The sequence below is a fragment of the Pelodiscus sinensis genome, unplaced genomic scaffold (genome assembly GCF_049634645.1).
Source record: "Pelodiscus sinensis isolate JC-2024 unplaced genomic scaffold, ASM4963464v1 ctg55, whole genome shotgun sequence".
Taxonomy (NCBI): Eukaryota; Metazoa; Chordata; order Testudines; family Trionychidae; genus Pelodiscus; species Pelodiscus sinensis.
In genome coordinates, this window is record NW_027465994.1 from 795,510 (window position 1) to 813,021 (window position 17,512).

A 17,512-nucleotide genomic window follows, 5' to 3' on the forward strand; every position below is an offset into this window, starting at 1 on the left:
CTTGCCAGGCCCTGCAGCTGTGGCATCCCCGGGGTCTGCTGTCTGCAGTGCTCAGCTAGTGACCAGCTGCCAGGGGCTCTGTGCTGCCAAAGGTCTACCCTCCCCCCAGCCTGTTTCCCTTGTGGTGGGAGGGGGAGAGGAAGCAAAGGCAGCTCTGTGAGCCCTCACAAGGGTGTGTCTGCCTCCCGTAGCCCTCAGGCTGGGCCTGGCAGTGGTGAATGCAGCAGCAGCCTTGCCTGCCTGTGGGGCTGGCTCTGCTTTGGTGGAAAGGGCCATGGGCTCGTAGGGGGGCTGGGACTACAAGGCTCCCCCAAGCAAGGCTGGCCCTGGTTCCTCCCTGGAGCAGGGAGCGGAGCAGCCCCCCAAACTGGAGGGGGTGGGGTGGGATGATGGGGCTGGCCTGGCTGCCTTGGACAGAGGAAGGTCTCTGGCGTTGGGAGGGAGTGAAGGGCTCAGGCTCAGCTCTAGCACTTGCTGGGTAAAAGGTCTCCAAGCTCCTCGGCGGTGCCAGGGGCTGGAGCGACTGGCTGGGGGCTAACCCGTGCGCCGTGGAATCACCAGCCATGCCAGTGGCTCCTGCTCCACACTGTGAATTTGTAAAGCACCCGGGAGGGGAGCTGCAGCGCCCGGGTCAGGGCTTGCGCCTCAAGCTGGCACCTCTGGGTGCAGCTGTGCCCAGAGCTCGCCACAGCACCACCCAGCTGCTGAGTGCTGGTTGGGTGGGGAAGGCGCATCCTGAAGGGAGGTAGGGCATGTGCCTCTTGTGGGCAGCTGCCACCCTTCTGTGACCCACGGCGGGGCGGGCAAGAGGCCTGAGGCAGCCAGGGACTCGGTGTTCCCCTTCTGGGGCTGGGATTTCTTGGGGGACTGCAGGACGGCCCAGGGCCCAGACTGGCTGGGAGAGAGAGCTGGGTGTTGGGCTGCGGCAGACAGCGCTTCGTAGCCGATCTGGGAGAGGAAGGCCCGTAGCTGCAGCTCTTGGCAGGGCAGAGCGCCGTGCCTGCTGGAGGGGAGAGAGCAGCGTTACGCGGGACGTGGCTGGGAGGAGGGGATGGAGAGGTGCTGTGTTTTGGAGTTGCACCAGGAATGCAGCACTCCTTTTCCTGTGGTGGTGTTCTGTGCCCATCCCTGCGGAATCTGGGCACCATGTTCCCTGAGCCCCCCGTGAGTGGAGGCAGCGGTACCTGTGAGTTGGGGGCACTGCAGAGCGATTCACAGGGCTGGGTGTCCATCGTTGCATGGCAAGGGGGGGATGCAGGATAAATCTGAGCTCCTGGGGGAAGAGGGACTAGCTGGATGCCTGCAGCTGTGGCAAGGAACGAGGGGTGGTGCCGAGCAAGGGAAGCTGTCCAGCAATCCAGGAGTGTAGCCATGGAGGGGTGACTCAGGGTAGGAACCTGCCTGGTGCTGCTACATGTGGGGAGGGGAGACCCTCTGGGGCCTCCCCTTGCCAATGGGGGTCTCATTCATGTAGGCATCAGGCTCTCGACATGGCTAAACCCCCATCTCGGGGCTTACTGAGCCGGCTGGGGGTGAAAGCCCCTTTCCCTTCCCGCCCCAGGAACTAGGCTCAGCCCTTGTCCCCTCCTTGCCAGTGGAGCTACTCACGCCCAGTGTGGCCCCCGGCCATGAGTGCTGGCGGATCCCGTTCAACAGGCATGGTGGCAGAGGAAGAGTCCTGGTCGTTGCTCTGGCCAGAGCGAATGCACATGGGCAGCAGAGTGAGATGCTGCGAGCTCTGCCTCCCTAGGCCTGTCAATGTTCTAAACTGTGGCCCCATGCCACTAGCCAGGGGCTGTGTGCAGTCCTGGCTAGCTGGGCCCTAGCCCCTCTCATCTCCTGACTCCATGAGGTCAGTGCTACAGTCCAGCTGGATTGTGCCCACTTCCAAGTGTGCTGCTGAACCTCTTTCTCTGAGATGCTCATGGGGCAGCCAGGTCACCCCTGGGAGCCCAGCAGCCTCCTGGCTGCACCCAGAGCTGAGTGGGGCACATGGATGCCTGTTCTGCTCAGCTGCTTGCAAAACTCCACTGGACACCGTCTCCAGGGTAAATGGCTATTGCTCTGCTGCCAGGCTGCTGGCCAGGGATGCCCCGTACCATGCACAAGGAACGGGATCGGGACTCGTGATAAACCTTGTTTCTTCTGCCTGGGATGCTGCTGCGGAGCTTAGTGAGGAGGGACCGTGGCCCTTGGGTGCTGAGTGCTGACTCGCTGCCCGGAGACAGGATCTGCATGAACTGGAGCTCGAGCTGCAGCTGCCCGCGCACCTTGTCCGGTCTGCCACGCTTGGACTGCAGCCGGAACCACCTGTGCCAGACAAGTCCGTGAGCCGTGGAGGAAGCTGCTCCAGCCACTTGGGCTCAGCCCAGCCAGGCCTGGGGGGAATGGGAGCTACCTGCTGTGCTGAGTCCTGCTTTCAGAAAGCCACCCGGCCACACAGGCTCCCCACCCGTGTGCCAAGGCCTTGGCTGGCCAGGCCAGAGGCAATTACGCCTCCCAAGCCCCTGCCTGGAAAGCTGCTTCCTTCTGGGCCAGCAGCAGATTCTCAGTTTCTGAACAGGGCAGGAGAGTTTCCCGCATGGTACAGTGGCTCTACCCTCCCCCAGCCCCACTCAGCTCCCTGCACCTCTCTCCTGCCTCACCTTTCCCACCTGCCCTTCTCCCTTACCCTGCTCCCAGGCTCTCCATGCCGGAGCCTGAGGGGGCCAGCTGGGGCCTTTTCCCAGCCACTCGGGCAGGCCCACACCCACCACGCGCCTGGCCAGGGGCACTGAATGGGTCTTCGCCTTCCCCTGGATCAGTCCTTGGCCCCTGCCAGAGGGGATTTCAGACCCCCACTCCAATGTATGCTGGCAGCAGAGAGCCCAACCCCCACAAGGCTGCCCTGTGCTCTGGGACCCCAGGAGGAAGGGCCCTGGGGGCGTGTGCCAGACCTCCACTGCTGACGGGCTGACCCCCGTAGGAAGGAGGCAGGTGCTTCCCCATGCGCGGCAGGGGCTTGTGGGAGACACTCACTCGTGCCTTGTCGCGGAACAGCGGGGCCGGCCCAGAAACCGGTCGAAGTGCCAGGGAGAGCGGTGCATGGCCGTGAGGGCGAGGCTGTGCTCCTCCCTCATCCAGCCTGCTGGGCACCTGGAGCGTGCACTCCCGCCTCTCGGGCCAGCTTGTGGGCACCACTGCCGTCACGTATTTCTGCTTCTGCAGCTGGATGACCACGTAGGGGCTGCTGGAGCTGGCGCCCCCCTTGGCCCGCAGCAAGCGGGCACGCAGGACGGCCACACGGAGGTGAGTTGGCTGCCACTCCTCCGACTGTCAGCCTGCAGGACAGAGCCCGGCCCTGCGCCTACTATGGGCTGAGATCCCCAGGAGCCAGCAGGGACTAGACCCACCAGGGCCTGGCTGACTCCCATGGCACCTGCCCATGTTCCTAGTGCAGCCAGACTGGAGCCCTGTGTCTGGAGGGGGCCCAAGACCTTGGTGGGGGACAGGGAGAGAGGAGCTAGTCAGTGAGGGGGTGGGGCGTGTTGCCCTGGGGGGGGCAGTTGGTGAGGGGGGTGGGGCGTGTTGCCCTAAGGGGGGGGCAGTCGGTGAGGGGGTGGGGCGTGTTGCCCTGGGGGGGCAGTCGGTGAGGGGGTGGGGCACGTTGCCCGGGGGAGGAGTCGGGGGGGGGCACGTTGCCCTAAGGGGGGCAGTCGGTGAGGGGGTGGGGCACGTTGCCCTAAGGGGGGGCAGTCGGTGAGGGGGTGGGGCGTGTTGCCCTGGGGGGGCAGTCGGTGAGGGGGTGGGGCACGTTGCCCGGGGGAGGAGTCCGGGGGGGGGCACGTTGCCCTCGGGGAGGGGCAGTCGGGGTGGGGCACGTTTCCCGGTGGGGAGAGGGGGGGCACGTTGCCCGGGGGGGGAGTCGGGGGGGGCACGTTGCCCTCGGGGAGGGGCAGTCGGTGGGGGGGGCACGTTTCCCGGGGGGGGAGTCGGGGAGGGGTGGGGCACGTTGCCCTCGGGGAGGGGCAGTCGGTGGGGGGGGGCACGTTTCCCGGGGGGGAGAGGGGGGGCACGTTTCCCGGGGGGGAGTCGGGGGGGGCACGTTGCCCTCGGGGAGGGGCAGTCGGGGGGGGGCACGTTGCCCGGGGGGGAGTCGGGGGGGGCACGTTGCCCGGGGGGGGGCCTTTACCCCGGACGGGGGCTCTGGAACCCGGGAGCTCTGCTCAACTTCGCCTCCATGGGGCTCCCCTGCGCCCGCCCACGTGGCACCGACACGCCTCCGTGCTAACGTCACAGAGCGGCGTAGGCGGGGTCTGAGAGCCGGGCAGGGGGCGGGGCCCGGGAGCCGCGGGGGCGGGGCTCTTGGGCCCCGGCGTGGTTAGCACGTGTCGCGGGGCCGGGGGCCCAGGCAGCGCCCCATTGCCAGGACGTGGCTCTGCCTCCCCCGCCCGTCCCAGCGCAGGAGGGCGGGGCCAGGGCCGCGTTGCCTAGTGGCTAGTGCACTCGCGCAGGGTTCCCCCGAGGTGCCAGTGCGATTCCTGAGCCCGGAAAGGCCTGGCAGCCGATGGGCTAAGTGCAGAGCTCTGCCTCTGCCTCTGGCTGTCCTGCCGCTGTCTGCAGGGAGCCCTCCCCCCCCCCCCCCCCCCCGAGGTGGGCAAGGCTGGGAAGGGGAAACTGGATGAGCAACTGCCACTCAAACCAGTTCCCTGCCTCTAGCCTAGATGGTGACAAGCGCCACTGGCTGGAGCCAGGCCACTGCCAGCGAGAAGGGACCTGAGGGGTTTGCAGCAGCAGGGTCCAAGGACGAGCTCTGCCGGGTCCGCACAGCCTGACGAGGCTGAGGCAGTGAAGTTGGTGGGGTGACCATGCGCTGCAGTATGCACCTCTCTGTGCTGCCTGGTAAGCTGGGGATACGAAGTGGGAGTATGTGCACACGTGGGTCACTAGACTGTGCTGCAAGGGGACTTTACCCTACTGGGAGATGCCTATTGCTCCTGCAACACACTAGGGCTACGTCTACACTGGCATGGTTTTCTGCAAATGCTTTTAATGGAAAAGTTTTTCCGTTAAAAGCATTTTCGGAAAAGAGCGTCTAGATTGGCACGGACGCTTTAACACAAAAGCGCTTTTTGCAGAAGAGCGTCCGTGCCAATCTAGACGCGGTTTTGCACAAGAAAGCCCCAATCGCCATTTTTGCAATCGGGGCTTTTTTGCGCAAAACAATACCGCATTGTCTACACTGGCCCTCTTGCACAAAAGCATTTGCACAAGAGGGCTTTTGCCCGAACGGGAGCAGCATAGCATTTCCGCAAGAACACTGACAATCTTACATGAGATCGGCATTGTTCTTGCGGAAATTCAAGCGGCCAGTGTAGACAGCTGGCAAGTTTTTCTGCAAAATTGCCTGCTTTTGCGGAAAAACTTGCCAGTCTACACAGAGCCTAGGGCTATATCTACACTCATGACTTCTTGCGTGAGAAATATGCAAATGAGGCTGTGTGGAATATCGCCGAGCCTCATTTGCATAGTTAATGAGCCGCCATTTCTGCAGAAGAGGCTGTTGCGCCAGAAGATCCTGTCTACACTGCCCCTTCTTGCGCAAGAAAACCCCTCTTGTGCAATGCCCTTATTCCTGAAAATAATCGGCATAGCGGCATTGCACAAGAGGTTTTTTCTTGTGCAAGAGGGGCAGTGTAGACAGGATCTTCTGGCGCAACAGCCTCTTCTGCAAAAATGGTGGCTCATTAGCTATGCAAATGAGGCTTGGCGATATTCCACGCTTAGCCTCATTTGCATATTTCTCATGCAAGAAGCTGCAAGTGTAGATGCCACCTAGCTGGGCGGACATTACAAGGCAGATCCGTGCCCCAAGACAGCCCACCGACAGAGACAGCTTTTGGCCCACAAGATGCATTGGACAGACTGCCCTGCTTCCCAGACAAACTGCAGGACTACGCTGGTGGCTGCACAAGATGCAATCCGCACCCAAGTGTGGGTGTTTCTGAACAGTCCCTAGTGCAGCTTTCCATTGTGTAAAGGCCCTTGTGCAAACTGGGTCTTTCCACATGTTATGGCACTAACCGCAGAGCGTTGGAGGCTCACGGACAGAAGGAAGCACATTTCATTGAGGGGACTTCTGAAAAGACGGAGATGGCTGAGGCCAAGTTGTGTGCACATGGGTACGAGTGAGCATGTGTGAAGAGGCTTACAGGCCATTTCCGGGCTGCAGACTCACCAGGATGTAAGAACACTTGGGCCAGGTCTCCATCCTCCCCCGATCCATCCTGCCCTTCTCTGGCTCTTCCAGCCCCAGATGCTATGGGACTGGGGTGTTCCTCAGGGAAGCTCAGGCCAGGCCTACGTTTTCCCCTGGCTGCAGGGCAATGCTGACTTGCCCCTGCCTGTGGCTTAACTGAGAACATTAGCAACGGCAGTCAGGCCCCAGTAAACAAGGCTATTGGCTTCCAAGGGGTGAGCTTCTGGCCCTGGTAGCTCTGGTGTGTGCCTGCCCTGTGCTGGGTCGTGTGTGGCGTTACTGAGTGAGAAGGTGCTGGGGCTTTGCTTGGCTCCCTGTTTCGGAATGAGCGGTAGCATTTGCATCCTTGTCTCTGGAGCAACCATCCACATGCTCCAGACTCCTGACTCAGAGCCAGTAGCAGCTGGGGAGGGGAGGCGAAGTAACGAAGCCAGGCCCCAGGTGGGCGTGAGCAGGTCTGATTGTGCCCATCTCCTGACTAAAGCCGGCAGGTGTCGCCAGGAGCAGGAGCTCAGTGCTGTGCAGAGTCCTGTGCAACTGGCAATGGGAGCAGCAGCGGCACCCTGAGATTCCCAGTGAGACCCTTCAGCTGCCACCCCAGTGAGCTGGCGACACCCAGCCCTTGGAGCCACCCCTCCCCGTGCGCTGAAGCACGTTTGCAAAAAGCCCTTGTGCGGCCCTGCCCCCCTCCTCACACAGCACAATCAGGGCTCTGCACGCAGCCTCCTCACAGGAAGGCCAGATTCTAAAATTACTGCTGCTGAAAGGGCTGTCAGGGATCTCGCCCACGAGCACTCAGCAATCAAGGCTTCCAGGGAGAAGTGAGAGAGGTGCCACTGCGTCTGGTGTTGACAACGTGCTCTTTATAAATGGAGCCCTGTCACTGCAGCTTGGGGGTGGGGCGTCCTAGGCATGCGTCCAGGCCCTGGCCTGTGTGTGGCTGGGAATTCTGGCTGCTCCCTGGCCAGTGCTGTTTCCTGTCATCAACTTCAGAGGTTTCACAATGTGAATCCTGATGATACATGACCAGGTGCTGAGCCCTGAGGCTGCAGTGAACAAGTCCTGGCAGCGCTGAACTGCACACGTACACCTGTGGCGAGCCAAGCCTTGTCACCCAGCTCCACCAGGCCTAAGCACACATGCAGGAAGGTGAGCCAGGTGCTCCCACGGGGCTGGGTGCTCTCTGGACAGGGCTGATTACAAGTTCCTGCTTCCCCTGCGAGGGGGCAGGGAGGTCTAGCACCATTTGGCCTTGGAATGGACTGTGTGGCTCACAGCCTCCCATCAGCTCTGGCTCCAGATGTGCAAGGACACAGGTGGAAGTGGTGATGCTGCTCCTGTAAACAGCTGGAGGCAGGGCTGGAGGCAGCCTGCCGTGCACATGTCCCTGCCTATCTCTGCCTGTGCCTTCTGCAGGGACAGGGCTTGTTCACTCAGCTCTGTTTAATAGCTGCAGCCTTCTACCCATCTCTAGCACCTGCCAGCCAGGGCTCCCAGTGAATTGGGAACATCTCTGGGTCAAGCCACATAATCCCCCCTGCTCCTCAGGAGGGAAGGATTCTCTCCTTTATGCAAAGGGGGGAAACTGAGGCACGGAGTCACCAAGCGGCAGCATGGAGGGATGGATCTGCTGTTCCTGGTGAGCTGCTCTGGGACTTGTCCCAGGACTCCCAGGCTAGGCCCAGCAGGAACCCTGCTCTAAAGGGCGCTGATCCCCGCGGGCGCCTCCCACGCGCCGGCCCCTTTGTCGCCGGGGCCCCGCCCCGGGCCGCGATCCAGGCCGGGCTTTGCCGCGCCGCGTTCCCAGGGCAGCCGCGGGCGGGGGCCGCTTCCAGGCCGGGTTTTGCCGCCGCCCCGGCTGAGCTGCAGGAGCCGCGCGGAGCCCGCGCCGGGAGCATGGTGAGTCCCGGGCCCCGTGGGCACGTGTCCCGCGAGCCCGGCCCGCGCCGAGCACCTGGGTCGGACCCGGGGAGCGTGCGAGGGGCGGGGCCGGAGCCGGAGTGGGGGGGTCACCCGGAGCGGGGAGCGTGCGGGGTCGGGGCCGGAGTGGGGGGGTTACCCGGAGCCGGGAGCGTGCGGGGTCGGGGCCGGAGTGCGGGGGTTACCCGGAGCCGGGAGCGTGCGGGGTCGGGGTCGGAGTGGGGGGGTTACCCGGAGCCGGGAGCGTGCGGGGTCGGGGTCGGAGTGGGGGGGTTACCCGGAGCCGGGAGCGTGCGGGGTCGGGGTCGGAGTGGGGGGGTTACCCGGAGCGGGGAGCGTGCGGGGTCGGGGCCGGAGTGGGGGGGTTACCCGGAGCGGGGAGCGTGCGGGGTCGGGGCCGGAGTGGGGGGGTTGCCGGGAGCGTGCGGGGTCGGGGTCGGAGTGGGGGGGTTACCCGGAGCCGGGAGCGTGCGGGGTCGGGGCCGGAGTGGGGGGGTTACCCGGAGCCGGGAGCGTGCGGGGTCGGGGTCGGAGTGGGGGGGTTACCCGGAGCGGGGAGCGTGCGGGGTCGGGGCCGGGGCCGGAGTGGGGGGGTTACCCGGAGCGGGGAGCGTGCGGGGTCGGGGTCGGGGCCGGAGTGGGGGGGTTGCCCGGAGCCGGGAGCGTGCGGGGTCGGGGCCGGAGTGGGGGGGTTACCCGGAGCGGGGAGCGTGCGGGGTCGGGGCCGGAGTGGGGGGGTTGCCCGGGGCCGGGAGCGTGCGGGGTCGGGGCCGGAGTGGGGGGGGTTACCCGGAGCGGGGAGCGTGCGGGGTCGGGGCCGGAGTGCGGGGGTTACCCGGAGCCGGGAGCGTGCGGGGTCGGGGCCGGAGTGGGGGGGTTACCCGGAGCCGGGAGCGTGCGGGGTCGGGGTCGGAGTGGGGGGGTTACCCGGAGCGGGGAGCGTGCGAGGGGCGGGGCCGGAGCCGGAGTGGGGGGGTTACCCGGAGCGGGGAGCGTGCGGGGTCGGGGTCGGGGCCGGAGTGGGGGGGTTGCCCGGAGCCGGGAGCGTGCGGGGGCGGGGCCGGAGTGGGGGGGGTTACCCGGAGCGGGGAGCGTGCGGGGTCGGGGCCGGAGTGGGGGGGTTGCCCGGAGCGGGGAGTGTGCGGGGTCGGGGCCGGAGTGGGGGGGGGAGGCCCGGGGGGCCGGAGCGGGGAGTGTGCAAGAGTTGGGGGGTCTGGGCCGGAGTGGGAGGGGCAGGTCCGGGGGGCCGGAGCGGGGCGTGTGCTGGGGTCATGGTGCTAGCCGGAAGGGGGGGAGCGTGCGGGGGACCAGGCTGGCAGGCTGTGAGCCGGGGCGCTGGGTCGCTGACTGCAATGAGCCCCCGTGGCAGAGCGCTCGAAGGCGGGCTGGGGTCTCCCTTGCTTGCCGGCAGTCCGGCTCAGTGGTTAGATCCCGTGGCCTCGTGCTCCGGCTGCGAGCGAGCCCCACGGATGGGGGCGAAGAGGGGCCCAGGGGAGCCGGGTGAACTGACTGTACGAGGTGCTTCAGGCACCCAGAGAACATGGCCTCGGGGTCCCCTCTCCTGCTCTGAGCCGGGCCTGCAGCCCCAGGAGGGCCGCTCTGGAGGAAAGGGGACCCCTTGCGCAGGAGGGGGGCTGGGTTTCAGCTGCTGCAGCCCTACCTGCCTGTTCTCTGGGGGGGGCCGGGATTATCAGTCCTTTCGCCCCGCTCTGACCTCAGCCCCTTTGCATGGGGCCCTGGCACGGGATGGGCAGCAAGGGGGTGCGTGGCTCATGCAGTACGTTGGCATCTACCCGGATTCCCCACCCCCAGCAGGTGTGTCCCGCCTTTGGAGCGCTGCGCTCACGGTAGAGCTCAGGTGATCTGCACTCCCGTCCGCCTGTTCAGGCATCAGCCTCCGGAGCTTGGGATTGTGGGTTTGAGTCCCACCCCCGCCCGGGAGCAGCACGGAGCTGGGGTTACGGAGCCTGCTAGTGGGTTTCTGCACATGGCGAGGTGAGGGGGAGCATGGGACAGGTGGGAGTCGGGCTAGGGACACCGAGGGTCTTGGTGCCACTGCTGGGCTGTGGGTCTCTGTGGGATCGCAGCTGGGATGCTGACAGGCCAGGCGGTTAGCAGAGGTGCTCCGGTGGGGTTCCCAAGCTGGGCTGTTTGCTGCCCTGGGGGTGGCATAACCCACAAGATCTGTCTGTCTTAGAAGCAGGAGGGGCCATTGGCATGGTCTGGCGCTCCTGTCTGGTGGCTGCCCGGGGATGTGCCCATCTTGCCCTGAGGGGTAGGGGTGTCCGAGGGCCCCTGGCTATTCCCATTGGAGTAAGAAGGGCTGCACGGCCATTGCCTAGTGTTGCCAGCCAGTGCTGAGATTCTGGCCAGGTTTTGGAAAATAAGCGTGGCCTCCCTGGTGGGACGGGCTCCTGGCTGAGCCGTTCTTTCTGTCCCCTGCCGCTCAAGGGCATGGAGAGGAAGCCTGGCAGAGCCAACGAAGCCCAGCTCCTGGGGCTGAGCCGTTCCCTTCCAGGTAGCTGGCAGCAATGCTGCCCACGCTGCAGGCCTGGTGGCTGAGTGAAGAGCTGGGGAGGAGGGATCCAAGCAGACTCTGATGATCAAAAACTCCGTCTTGCCCCCCTGCTTGACTCGGCTCCGTGCTGCACACTCTGCTGTGCCGCTGTGAATCCCGGACTGCACGGCACTGGCTGCAGCGTCTTCCCAGCTCCAGCCGTCCCTGTGCAGGTGCCGGGGGGCTGACTGCGTGGCCTTGGGGGAGCTGCTTCCTCGTTCGGCCTCAGTGCCTGGCTCAGCACAGCTTGTGGTGTCGTGCGACTGGCTCGGTTTGTCCCTCCCCCACAGTGCAGCCCTGCGCGGTGGATGGGCACCTTCCCTTGGGATGCAGCCCCTCTTGAGTAGCATGCTGTGGCCAGGGCGCTGGAGCCGGCTTGGGTTTCTTTCCACCCAGGGTCTCCCACAGCCCTGTCTGTGCGGGCCTGTGCAGAGCCCCCGGGAGAGGCTGCTGCAGAAGGGGGCTGAAGGGCCGAGAGGCCTGGAAATGCATGGTGCCTCCCCCTGCAGCCAAGAGACCCCTTCTCAGGAAGGGCAGAGGAGGGTGCAGCGGGCCACAGGTGTTGGGGAGCAAGCTGAGCTGCTCCGGGGATCATCTTTGGCCGACACCGGCAGGGGCTGGCTGTGGGGTCTGGTCCCAGCAGCTTCCTCAGGGCGTGGGGCAGGGAGGACTGAGGAGCCAGAGCCCTGCTGCAGGGCTCCTCCTCGCCAGCGTGGAAGGTGGAGCAGATGCTGGGCTCCAGGCGGGAGCTGTCAGACAGGTCTGTGTGTGGCAGTTGTTTGTGTGCATGGCTGAGTGCAGAGAGCTGGGGTGTGACCCCAGGGCTGGGAGCTTCCTTGGGTCGGGGCAGCTCCTGATCCAGGGCCCCCAGCAGGTATCGGTCTGGCCCTGGCAGCGCTGGGCTGGATCTGGGTCCTTCCTTCTCTCTTCCCATCTCCGTGCTGCAGTGGTGCTGTGGCTTTGAACACGCTCCCAGCTGAGCCTGGACAAGCCCCCCCGGACATTGAGGTCTGCCCCAGATGCCCAGGTGCAAGGACCTGAGGGCGAGAGCCTTGGCGCTGCCTGTGCTTTCCCAGCACGTGCAGTATGGCCTCGCGGGCAGCTCCCATAGGAGCCTTTGCCTGCTGGTTCTTGGCTGGGACGTGCTCTGAGCAGTGAGCATTGCACGGGCTGCCTGGCCTGGCAAGAGCGGAGGGGGCTCTGCTCGGGCTGCAGTCCTCGCTCCAGCGCCCCGAAGGGCACTGCCCACTCACTGCAGGCTTCGGCCGTGGCACCGCGGAGACCACTTTCCACGGGCAGAGGCAGTCTCCAGGGCTTGCAGCAAGTGGGCAGTGCCCTTCGGGGTGCTGGAGCGAGGGCTGCCCCCCAGCCGAGTACTCCTCGTGCCACAGGCCCTCTGGCTGCGAGTGGGGCACTGGGGGGAGGAGGCAGGGCTGCAGCCCTGTGCACTGTGTGTGCAGGCTGGGGCACAGGGGCTGTTCCCGCACGGGGGGCAAGGGGCTACAGTTGCTAAGCAGCATCCTCAGTTTCCTCCTTCCTGGGTTTCCTCCCAGCAGGGCCTGGTGTGAGCAACCGGGAAACTCACCTCCTGTCTCCCGTCCTTCCTGTTCCTGCTCCCCTCCCCATCTGGCTGAGACTGCCGCCTGGGGGCAGCACCGGGAGGCTGGCTTCAGCCTCCCCTGCTGCCTGCTTTGCCTCAGTGTCCATCTGTGAGGGCGGGCGGGGGAGCCCGTGCTGGCTTGGGCTGCGGTGGACTGGTCAGGCCCGGGAGGCAGAGGCGGGGCAGGATCCCTGTCCTGAGCCCATGGGACTTGGCCAGTGAGGTCAGCGGGGCAGGGGCAGTCCCACGCAGAGAGAGTTCCTGACTCCTGCGAGGAGCCACTTCCCATTCCAGCTGCAGCAATGGCCCAGCCTCCAGCCGGGAGGCCCTGTGGCACCTGGCTGCAGCACCAGGCTGAAAGCTGCCGGGCTTCTCTCCTGCCAGCCCCAGCCCCAGCTCCTCCGAAGAGAGGGGGGCTGCAGTATGTGCTACTGGCTCCCAGCGCCGCCCCATGCTCCTTGGGAGGAGCCTCTAGCCCAGCCCGGCCTTGACCCCTCTGCTGCAGCTGCCAACGGGGAGCTAAGACGGATGCGGGATCTTGTGCCCCCGTTTGCCAGGCGCTGGCCTCAGGCCGGCCACGGAGCCGTGTCTCTGGGCTGGATCCCTGCATCCCCTTTGGCTGCTCTGCCCGAGCTGCAGCCTGCTCCTGGAAGGCTCATTGGCCTTGGTGGGGCGGGAGATGCAGCTGCTGGCCCGGAGCCCGGCCTGAACGGATTGTCAGGAAGCAGCCGGGGAGGGGACACGGGCTCGGCTCGGAGCCGGCTTGCCCGGCTGGGTGGCATGCGCTTGTTTGCGTCTCCTTCCCAGGCGGGCGGAGGAGCAGGGTGTGGGAGCCAGCTGTTCCGTGGCTGGGGGCTAGGGTGGACTGACCTTCCCAGCAGGCTGCCCGGGGGCAGGTCCGGACCCTGCTTGCTCCCTGGCTGCTCCTGCAGGGTCCCCGGGCAGAGGCTGAACGGCGGGTCCTGCGTCCTCCCGGCGGCACCGGCTGACTCTTCGGGGCCCGGCTGGTGAGGGGGTGGCAGCTGGAGCGGGTGCTGGGGCCTCTGCCTCCCCTCGGCTGGCTGGGAGGCCAGGGCTGCGGGGAGGGAGCCCGCCGGCCCCTTTGCTGACTGTGGTTCCTCCTTTGGCAGCACTGGCACCACGCGCCCGTCTAATTCTCCATGGCAACAGCACAGGCCCCTCCTGTGACCTGTGGCCCTGGCAACTGCCTCCTTGACCCCTCCCTCGCCTCGGGGTGCTACGGCTGCGGCATGGGCAGCGTGGGCAGCCTGGTGGAGAAGCAGGACCTGTCGCCGGTGGAGCTGAGGGCGGCGCTGGGGGCCTCGCGGGGCTTCCGGCAGCCGGACGGGCTGCTCCGCAAGGGCCCGAGCCAGCGGGAGCTCTTCAGCTACCTGCCGGGGGCCAGGAGGGAGCCCCGGGCGGAGAGGAAGCACCCGGTGCTGGGGGACTACGAGAGCGACCGTGAGAACTGGTCCCCCGACCGCTACTCCCGCGGGTGTCACCGGGGAGCCGACTTCTCCAAGAGCTCGCTGCCTGAGCGCGGCCGCTTTGACAAGGTGAGGCCCTGGGCCGCAGGCTAGGTGCAGGGCTGTTTCCATGAAATGCGGCTGCCCGATGGGCGTAGGCTGGTGCAGAACGTGTACTGGGGGCTCTTCTGGAGAGTCCCCTAGTCCCAGCTGGGAGGCCTGATACCATGGCGATGGGCCTGTGCATGGCATGCAGCAGAGGCTTGAAGGTCCTTGTACCTAAATGTCACGTCTGTGTCCAGGGCAAAGGGGTGGGGCAGCCCTGAGCCATCCTGCAGCGGGGAAGACAGACTGGGGCGCAGCTCCTGGGGGTGGCTCTGGAGACCAGCCTGACCCCGGTTCTGTGTCTTTCAGTGTCGGATCAGGCCGTCTGCCTTCAAGGCCGTGGCTGGGAAAGGCCTGGTCTCCATGCAGGGCCTGGCCTCCTCGAAAGGGCAGAAGCTGTCAAAGAGCAACGGGAGCCTGCACACCCTCCTGTCCCAGAGCAGCACCTGCACGGGGGCCTCCTCCCAGCACGGCCCCCTGCGCACCCACCTGCTGCACACCATCAGCTTGGAGGAGGCCTCCAACTCCAGCCACAACTCCGTCCAGAGCTTCCCCTCCTACCCGCCCTGCTTTAGACCTGCCCCGGGTCAGCTCAGCGCCTCCATGGGCCACATCAACCACATTGGGGGCTCCCTTGACCGGGGCTCCCGGGGCCCCAAAGACCCTCTGGCAGTGGAGAAAGCGCCTCTGTCCTGCAAGAGCATGGCCACGCTGAGCCGCCTGCAGAGCTCCGGGGAGTCCCCACCCCCCTCCGATTTCACCTCCCTGGAGGATGTGCTGAAGCACCTGGAGGACCGGCTGCAGGAGAAGAGCGGGGAGCTGTGGCAGCTGAAGAGGAGCCTCAGCGAGACTGACGACCCCTTCGCACAGGTGAGTGCAGTGGGGCTGGCCTGAGGCGTGCTTCCCACCCCCATCCCAGGGCCCCTCCTTGCCTGGCCTGGGACTCCCTGGAGCACTGCGCCAGCTGGGCAGCTTGGAGCCTGGGCTTTGCTGCTCCCATTCCAGAGCATTGGGCTTGCTCCGGAGACACTGGCCTAGGAAACCTTTTCCCCTTGCGCCCAGGGGAGGGAGCCGGGGTGGCCCGTGGAGCAGCTGGCCAGCCTGGAACCTCGTAGTAGTGCGAGCCCGGCTGTGCGGTGGAGCCCTGCCTTGTGCCCGCAGGTGTTTGAGGACAGGCAACGCCTGTGGCTGGATGCGCTGGACGAGCTGAAGCAGATGTACGTGGCCAAAGTGCAGCAGGTGACCCAGCAGGCCCAGCGCAGCCAGCGGGCGCTGCAGCTGCAGCTCTACAAAGCGCAGCAGGAGAAGAGGCGGCTGCAGGAGGAGCTGAGCCTGCACCAGGGCCAGTGCGAGGAGCTGCGGCGGCAGCAGCAGTGCGACCCTGTCAGCCCCAAGCTGGAAGAGACCAGGTGGGAGGTGAGTAACAAGCCCCTCCCCCTTCTGCCCCCACAGCTGGGCCAGCGCCCCCAGGCCGGGCCTGCCCCACACAGGCTGCAGCTGCAGAAGCTGGGGTGCTGTGTGGAGGATCTCGGGCGCAGGGCGGGGCAGAGTGCCTGAGCCTCCACAGGCTGCAAAGCCTCTTTCTGCGCCACTGCGGGCAGGGCCCCCGCTCCACCCTGCTGGGCAGCGCTGGAATTGAGGGGGGGGCTCCTATCGCGAGGCACCGCCCGCCCTCCCCGTGCGTCCCGGGCTAGCTCTGCCCTTCCCCGCATCTCCTGCAGGTTTGTCAGAAGGCAGCTGAGATCTCCCTGCTCAAGCAGCAGCTTCGGGAGTCCCAGGAAGAGATGGCCCAGAAGCTCAGTGAGATCTTCAGCCTGAAGACCCAGCTGCGGGAGGCCCAGGCTGAGGTGCAAGCCAAGGACTCTCAGCTGGCCCAGCTAGGGGACTCACCTCTGGGGGATGCTCCTATGCCAGGCTGCCAGGACTTCTCTGGCTGTGAAACTGACGACTCCAAGTGCTGGGGGCTTCACGGCGAGAGTGCGGAGCCCCCGGAGAGGCAGGTGGCGTGGCTGTGGGCAGAGCTGCTGCGGGCACGGCGCCAGGGCCAGCTGCAGGCTGTGAACTTTGAGCTGGAGCGCAAAACCTGGCAGGAGGAGAAGGAGAAAGTGCTGCGCTACCAGCGGGAGATCCAGGCTGGCTACATGGAGATGTACCACCGCAGCCAGGCGCTGGAGCGGGAGCTGCGGCAGTTACGGGCCGAGCCCCGAGAGGCTGACACCGACTCGCCCTGGATCGAGAGTGGCGAGGCTTCCAAGATCTGAATGGGAAGCCAGCAGCTCGGTTGCGGAAGGGCAAGAGCTCTTGGGCTGGCAGCCAGGCAGCACCTGGGGCTTGTGGGTTCCACTGCAGACTGGCGATGCTGTGAACACTGGGGAGCGAGTGCTGCGGCTCTCTGTGCAGGGTTGCACTGTCATTCTCACCGCCCAGCATTGTGGGGCAGCCTGTGCTTCCTCCCCCCCGCTCTGGCCCTCTCCTTACGCTGTCCGCACTGCATGCCTGCCAGTCTTGCTGCATGCCCTCGGGAGAGCTGCAGGCCCTGGGCGCCATGTAAGTAGCCTGCCCGTGGGGCTTGAGGCCTCTGGGCAGTGTGAAATCTGGATGCTGTGGAGCAGTTCCAGCCTGGGCTAGAGCTGCCCCACACTTGGTCCTCCTGCTGCAGAAACTCCAAAAGGGAGTCACTGCAAGGCTCCTGCCACGGGAGGCAGGTGCAGAGGCTGTGCGCCACCCGGGGCGGTGCCCTCTGCCTGGGGGCTTCGGAGCTGGGGTCTGTATCCTGCCGTAGAGAAGGGGGCTGGGAAGCAGCTGCTGCCAGCGAGATGCACGTGGCTCAGGCCTGCCCCCTGTTCTGACCCAGCCGCCTGGGGGGCAGGAGCACATGCCTACTGGGATCAGATGGATGAAGAAACTTCCCCCAGCAGCCCAACCCTGGCTGGGGGAGGAGCGGGGGGACCTGCCCATGCAGAGCGAGAGCACCTGGTGGGCTCACAGGCAGTGAGGGGGAAGGTCTGGTCAGTTTCCCCTCCACTCAGCTGCAGCACCCAGGGGAGCAAAGCCTTTCACCAGGAGATAGGCTGGGGTTGGCGCTGAGGGTAGGCAGGGACTGTCTAGCACCATGGGGAGTGGAGGGCTGGGTGCCTGTGATTGGCTGGGCTCTGGATATGAAGGTCCAGGCCTGGCAAAGCTGTACTCAGCCTCTCCTGGAATAAATCGCAATTTGGTACTTCTGGCTCCTGTGGCTGCTTCTCTCTCCTGCAGGGGGGTGGCCCCAGCAGCTGCCCATGGTGCTCACGTGGGCAAGTTACAGGCCTCCCGCTGTACAGTCTAGGGCAGCAATAAAGCTGGTATTTTCCCACCACCCAGGCTGGTGCTGCAGCCAGTGCTCTGTTTAGGGAGAGCCTGGGAAGTGGGGCTGTGCTCCCAGAGGGGGGGCTAGGGGCTGGCTCTGGCTGTGCTCCCAGAGGGGGGGCTAGGGGCGGGCTCTGGCTGTGCTCCCAGAGGGGGGGGCTGGGGGCGGGCTCTGGCTGTGCTCCCAGAGGGGGGGCTAGGGGCTGGCTCTGGCTGTGCTCCCAGAGGGGGGGGGCTGGGGGCGGGCTCTGGCTGTGCTCCCAGAGGGGGGGGGCTGGGGG

General features: G+C 65.9%; 1 protein-coding gene and 1 long non-coding RNA gene across 8 annotated transcripts; one reads left to right on the forward strand and one right to left on the reverse strand.

Annotated features, from left to right (window-relative positions):
* Window positions 1-857: 857 nt before the first annotated feature.
* On the reverse strand, window positions 858-3,272 carry LOC142825761 (uncharacterized). The gene is made up of 3 exons (XR_012900110.1): window positions 3,019-3,272; window positions 2,136-2,310; window positions 858-1,003 (listed from the first exon to the last, which is right to left on the reverse strand). It is a non-coding gene; the product is annotated as an uncharacterized LOC142825761 (long non-coding RNA).
* Window positions 3,273-4,731: 1,459 nt separating this feature from the next.
* Window positions 4,732-17,106, forward strand: N4BP3 (NEDD4 binding protein 3). Of its 7 annotated transcripts, none has more exons than XM_075917891.1 (6): window positions 7,961-8,137; window positions 9,971-10,153; window positions 13,446-13,871; window positions 14,196-14,756; window positions 15,048-15,302; window positions 15,608-17,106. In XM_075917891.1, the coding sequence occupies exons 3-6, from the start codon at window positions 13,476-13,478 to the stop codon at window positions 16,145-16,147; spliced, it is 1,752 nt and encodes a 583-aa protein (XP_075774006.1). In that variant the 5' UTR covers window positions 7,961-8,137; window positions 9,971-10,153; window positions 13,446-13,475; the 3' UTR covers window positions 16,148-17,106. The 7 variants fall into 7 exon arrangements, with proteins under 7 accessions (XP_075774011.1, XP_075774009.1, XP_075774008.1 ...); XM_075917892.1 differs by having other exon boundaries at window positions 9,974-10,153; XM_075917896.1 differs by lacking the exons at window positions 7,961-8,137; window positions 9,971-10,153 and adding an exon at window positions 4,732-4,881.
* The last annotated feature ends 406 nt before the right edge of the window (window positions 17,107-17,512 follow it).